General features: G+C 40.8%; 1 protein-coding gene across 2 annotated transcripts in view; it reads right to left on the bottom strand.

The window, feature by feature from the left end:
* The window catches only part of FAM73A (family with sequence similarity 73, member A), an 80,563-nt gene that overhangs the window by 71,675 nt on the left and 2,365 nt on the right, over positions 1–6,523 (bottom strand). For both annotated transcript variants that reach the window (XM_014544366.1, XM_005871935.2), the window contains exon 2: positions 2,463–2,576. In XM_014544366.1, the coding sequence (XP_014399852.1) occupies positions 2,463–2,561 (99 nt within the window). In that variant the 5' untranslated portion in view covers positions 2,562–2,576. The remainder of the gene's footprint in view (positions 1–2,462; positions 2,577–6,523) is intronic.

Genomic DNA, 6,523 nt, shown 5'->3' with positions numbered 1-6,523 from the left:
ACTATGTAAATGTTTTAGCTATTAAAAAAAATAAATTTTAAATAATATTACTGCCTTGGATGGTGTATCTCAGTGGTTAGTGTTGGCCTGCACACCAAAGGATCCCCAGTTTGATTCCCGGTCAAGGGCACGTAGGTTCAATCCCTGGCCCCAGTCAAGGAGCATGTGGAAGGCAACCAATCAGTGTGTCTAATGTCGTTGTTTCTCATCTCTCTCTCTCTCTCTCTCTCTGTTTCTCTCAATATTCTCTGGTGAAGATTAAAAAAATAGTAATAATTTTTTTTAAAAAAGTCAATCCTCGCCACTGTTGCTCAGTGGTTACAGTGTCAGCCCATGCACCAAAGGGTCTCAGTTCAATTCCTGGTCAAGGGCACGTACCTGGGTTGGGGGTTTGCTCTCCGTTCAGGTTGGGGTTCATGCGGGAAACAACCAGTCAATGTGTCTCACATCAATGTTTCTCTCTCTCCTCCCCTCCCTTCCTTCTACTCTCTGAAAAGGAATGGGAAAAATATCCTCATTGAGGATTAACAACAATGATCACTAATAATAATAATAATAATAATAATAATAATAATGATAATAATAATATTTTAGGATCATTTTAAGGATTAAATGAATTTGTAAATGTACTTAAACTATCTAGCACAGTGCTTTACAAACAGTGGTGCTGCTACGTCTTGTTGCTGATCTTTTCATTCATTTATTCATTTATTTATTTTAATCATTTAAGTTCTTTATTATTTTTTAATTAAATTTATTGGGGTGACATTGGTTAATATGATCATACAGGTTTCAGGTGTGGGTTTCTATGTTAGAAGATCCGTATATTGCATGTGTGCCCACCACCCAAAGTTAAATCTTCTCCCATCACTATATATTAGGGCGCCCTTCACCCTCCACCCCTTCCTTCTGGCAACCACCACTCTGCTGTTTGTGTCCATGAGTTTCAGTTATATGAGCGAAATCATATGGTTCTTAGCTTTTTCTGATTGACCTATTTCACTTAGCATAATACTCTCAAGGTCCATCCATGTTGTTGCAAATGACTATTTCATTTGCTGGTCTTTTAAAATGCCATCTAAATAGTATAATAATATAAACAAATAAAAGAAAAAATACCAAACACTAACACTCAATATTTTCATCTCTAGGAATTCACCTTAATTAAAAATCTAAAAATTGAACAGAGATCTATATATATAAAAGCCCAGCGACCAGATGGTGGAACTATCAGAATGACTGGTGGCTATGACACGCACTGCAGCAGCCAACCAGCCTGATCCAAGCCCCGATCAGCATCCCCCCCCAAGGCCAGCCCCCAATCGGCCCCCAACACTCCAATTGGGAGCGGTGCCGGCCAGCCAACCGCCCGCAGCCCCTGCCCCCGCTGGCCCAGCCAATGGGCCCCCATACACTGCTGGTGGGAATGCAGACTGGTACAGCCACTGTGGAAAATAGTATGGAGTTTCCTGAAAAAATTAAAAATGGAACTCCCATTTGACCCCGAAATGCCACTTCTAGGAATATATCCCAAGAAATCAGAAATACCAATCAGAAAGGATATATGCACCCCTATGTTCATAGCAGCACATTTTACAATGGCTAAGATTTGGAAACAGCCTAAGTGCCTATCAGCAGATGAGTAGATAAGAAAACTGAGGTGCATCTACACAATGGAATACTACGCTGCTATAAAAAAGAAAAGAACTCTTACCATTCGCAACAGCATGGATGCACCTGGAGAGCATTATGCTAAGCGAAATAAGCCAGTCAGACAAAGATAAATATCACAGGATCTCACTTATTTGTGGAATATAATGAACAATATAAACTGATGAACAAAATAGATACAGAGCCCTAGCTGGTTTGTCTCAGTGGATAGAACATCACCCTGCGGACTAAAGGGTCCTGGGTTCAATTCCAGTCAAGGGCAGATGCCAGGGTTGCGGGCTTGATCCCCAGCAGGGGGCATGTAGGAAGCAGCTAATCATTGATTCTCCCTCATCATTGATGTTTCTATCTCTCTCTCCTTCTCAGACACAGAAGCATCAAACCTCAGAGGAAGGGAGGAGAGGTGGGGGTGGACGGGGGATAAGAGATCAAGCAAAGGACTTGTATGCATGCATATAAGCATAACCAATGGACACAGACAGTTGGAGGGTGAGAACATGTGCTGGGGGGGCGGGAGAGAGAGGTCAATGGGAGAAAAAGGAGACATGTAATACTTTCAACAATAAAGAATTTAAATAAAAGTAATACAACCCCTTTTAAGAGTTATGAATTTGATAACAACAACAAAAACAAAATAAAACCAAGTTAAGTTGTAAACTACTTTAATAAATATTTTGACTGAACCTTTTAAAACTTCAACTAAATTTTAAACACTGAAAGCAAAATATGCTCTGAGTAATAATAAGTAAACTTATTATTCAACTTCATGTTAGTTTCATTTTTTTTTTTACCTGAGAAAGAGAATAGTACCAAGACAGGGGGCGATCAAACGCTCTTAGTGCTGTGGTCTTCAAGGAAAACTGTGATTCGCTTACTGTTTCTTCTGACATGACTCCTCTTCTAATCTTCATTAAATGAAACATAAAAACCACAAAGATTTCTGGTTACTCTACCAATATAATAAATTAATATATTAATAATTCATGATATTACATTTACCTGAAGAAAAGAGCATTGTGAGCCAAATTTACTTGAGCTGAATGTTTACTTATTATTCACCAAAGCAGCCAAAAAGAAAATGAGTTAAATTTGAACTCTGAGTTCAGGTAGTTAATTTTCCTTCCAGTTAAATAAACATTTCAGCTTTTACATAATACTTTAGATCCATCTCTTCCCATGTACTTCCTTCGAATAACAGTGGGGGTGGGTAATGGTGGGTATTGAAAGGAATCTGCTTGAATCATGATTCCTGCAGCTAGAAAGGAACCTCGGCGGTCACTGAACTTCAGAACTCAGGCATTTATTATCCTACTGTCCCATTTTAAAGATCTTCAAAAAAGTCCCATATACATGCTATGAAATTTAGATATAGTTTTCATGCCTATTTCTATAGAAACCAAAGAAAGAAAAGTCAGATGTCTACAGATGAAGCAGCTGACACTCAGAGAGACCCTTACAGGTAGCAGAACCTGACTGAAACATAATGGTTCAGGGTCTATGTTTTACAGAGACAGAAACTCAATCTTATCATTGTACTCAGCTGGACACATACTAAACAAATTCACATAGTATTGCTGTATAAATTAGTTTACAAATTTATTCATTCACAATAAGGATATATACTATCTAGTGAAAGAATACGTACACTATCAAAACATACCCTTTCTGCCCTGACCGGCTTGGCTCAGTGGATAGAGCGTCGGCCTGCGGACTGAAGGGTCCCAAGTTCGATTCTGGTCAAGGGCATGTACCTTGGTTGTGGGCACATCCCTAGTAGGGAGTGTGCAGGAGGCAGCTGAATCGATGTTTCTCTCTCATCAATGTTTCTAACTCACTACCCCTCTCCCTCTCCCTTTCTCTCTGTAAAAAATCAATAAAATATATTTTTTTAAAAAAACATACCCTTTCTGAAATAAAATATTATAGGGAGCTGAATTAATAATTAATTAATAATGCTGCCTGGTAAGCACAAATTTAATGGGTCCTGAGGAATATTATCCAGGCCAAGAAAAAGCCTGAGAGGACTGTCTCTGGTACACCTACCAAACTTAACATTTCTTTTCCTTAGATAGTGCTATATAAACATTACCAAAGAGAAAAAACAAATTACCAACATCCCTCTATAAAACCTTATTTGCTATACTTTCTTTAAGTCCTTTATATTTCTGCAGGTATTTTTTCTGCTCTCTTTTTCTGGATTCCAGCAGACTACTCCCTTCTGTTAATACCCACCCCTTTTCAGACAAGCATTAAAACTACTGATTAAGTAGTTTCATTTCACATCAAACACAGTAATACGTTTAGGATGGGTTATTGCTACTACTAACACCCGATCCCCCATTAGTGCCACAATGTAAATTTAATTCCCCCTCGCGCATATTGGAATTACAATGTTCAGGCTCAGGATAATTAGTTCTATCTTAAGTATAGTACATTTATCCTAACAAAAAACAAACAAACAAACAAAAAACTGTGATGTAGACATTATAGAGAAATACAAAAGAAACCATGAAGCACAAACAAGGATTGCTGGCAGGAGTCATTGTTCCTGCACTGGGACCTCCCCCTGCTGCAGACCTGGCTGGCAGCCATATCTGAGTTTCCATCAGTGATTTCCTGAGACCCTGCCCCATCCAATTTGCAGCCCCACTTAAGCTGTTTGTAGTGGCTTTTCCTTATGAAAGACCTGCCTGGCTCAGACTTCAGACTTTGCTAAAATCTCTCAAACAAGCTGCAGCTGGCATCAGCATGCCCCAAACCTATCAGTAAAAGGCCCAAGACCCAGCACTAGCACCAGCCTGCCTTGCTTCACAGCTGGGCCTCACCTGGGCATTTCCAAGCCCAATACAAGTAGCAGCCATCTGCAGACCTTTCTGTAGTTCCTGCCCCTTAGCCCCAGGAAGTGGCTGACTTTGCACTTCCCAGGAGGCTCCAGAGCCAGTGCACCAGGTGGACAGCTTAAGACCATACCAGATTACAACTCTACACATCCACAAAAGACACATTCAAGAGGCAGATTCAGTGAGTACCAATGCCCCACTGAAACAAGTCCTGCTCCATAGGGGTGACTTCTGTATAGCAGCTCTTCCACTGTAGTTACAGCTGGTCCTCACAGCCAATTGGTCTGGAGGTCAATCCCTCAAACTGACACCAACAGCAATCAAGGCTCAACTACAAGACTGTGCACACAGCCCAACCAGGGGTGCACCTAGAGTGCCTAGCTCAGGTGACTAGGGAGTCTGAACCACTGGGCCCTACAGGACATTTACAACACAAGGCCACTCTACCAATTCCAGGAGACATAGAAGCTCTACCTAATACATAGAAAATAACACAGGGAAGCAGCCAAAATGTGGACACAAAGAAAACAGGACACAAAAGAAATGGAAGCAAGCAAACGCAGAGTTCAAAACAATGGTTATAAGGTTACTCAAGGATCTCAATGAGAGCTTCAAGGATCTTAGTGAGACTTTCAAAGACATGGAAAAGGACCAGTCAGAAATTAAGGATACACTAACTGAAATAAAGAATAATTTACAGGGACTCAAGGTGGAGTAGAGGATTCCGAGAATCAAATCAATGATTTGGAATATAAGGAAGCAAAACACACCCAATCAGAAGAGCAAAAAGAAAAAAAGAGTTAAAAAATATGAAGGTGGGACTACTTCAAGCATACCAACATTTGCATTGTGGAGGTGTCAGATGAGAAGAGAAAGAAAGCAAGATATTGGAAACCTATCTGAAGAAATAAGGAGAGAAAACTTAGTCTATCTGGTGAAAGAAACAGACTTATAAGTATAGGAAGTGCAGAGTCCCAAACAAAAGGAACAGGAACCGAAAGAGAACCACACCAAGACACATCATAATTAAAATGCCAAGGGCTAAAGATAAAGAGAGAATTTTAAAAGCAGCAACAGAAAGGCAGTTAGTTACCTACAAGGGAGCACCCATATGACTTTCAGTTGACTTCTGAACAGAAAATTTGCAGACCAGAAGGGAGTGGCAAGAAATACTCAAAGTGATGAATAGTAAAAACGTACAACCAAGATTACTCTACCCAGCAAAGCTATCATTTAGAATTGAAGGTCAGATAAAGAGCTTCACAGACAAGAAAAAGCTAAAGGAGTTCATCACCACCAAACCAGTATTACATGAAATGTTAAAGGGTATTCTTTATGACGAGGAAGAAGAAGAAAAAGATAAAAATTAAGAAGAATAAAAAGGCAATAAATACGTATCTATCAACAACTGAATCTAAAAATCAAAATAAACGAATAAGAAATTTAATGAACAGACTAAGCTGGTGAGTAAAATAGAATCAGAGGCATGGAAATGGAAAAGACTGACCATTCTCAGAGGGAAGGGGGATGGGGGGCAGGAAGAGATAAAAGAAAGATCTGGAGAGAGAAACCAAGATGGCAGCATAGGTAAACACCAGAGATTGCTGCCTCGCACAACCACTTCAAAAATACAACTAAAAGACAGAACGGACATCACCCAGAACCACAGGAAGGCTGGCTGAGGGGAAATTCTACAACTAGAAGGAAAGAGAAAAGCATACCAAGATTCAGAGGAGGCGCAGTGTGGAAAATACAAAGGTGCGGAGGTGCGTGTGGAGCGGGCTGGCGGCTGAGGGCGCGGTTGTCTGTTTAAATCTGGAGGGAATGTCAGGCTCTGAGCTCCAGTTCCGGGCGAGTCTCTGGGGACCCAGACTCAAACAGGAGAAGCGGGACTGTCTGGCATCGGTCGGAACTAGAGGGCAGCTTTCTCTCCGAGGTTTGCAGCGGTGGCTGGGACTCTGAGAGGCAGAGCCTCTGGGGACGGGACTGAGAGCAGCCATAACTGCTCGCTC

This window comes from Myotis brandtii, unplaced genomic scaffold (assembly GCF_000412655.1).
Source record: "Myotis brandtii unplaced genomic scaffold, ASM41265v1 scaffold36, whole genome shotgun sequence".
Classification (NCBI taxonomy): domain Eukaryota; kingdom Metazoa; phylum Chordata; class Mammalia; order Chiroptera; family Vespertilionidae; genus Myotis; species Myotis brandtii.
The sequence above is the reverse complement of the archived record's forward strand: the minus strand, read 5'-3'. Positions and strand labels throughout refer to the sequence as shown.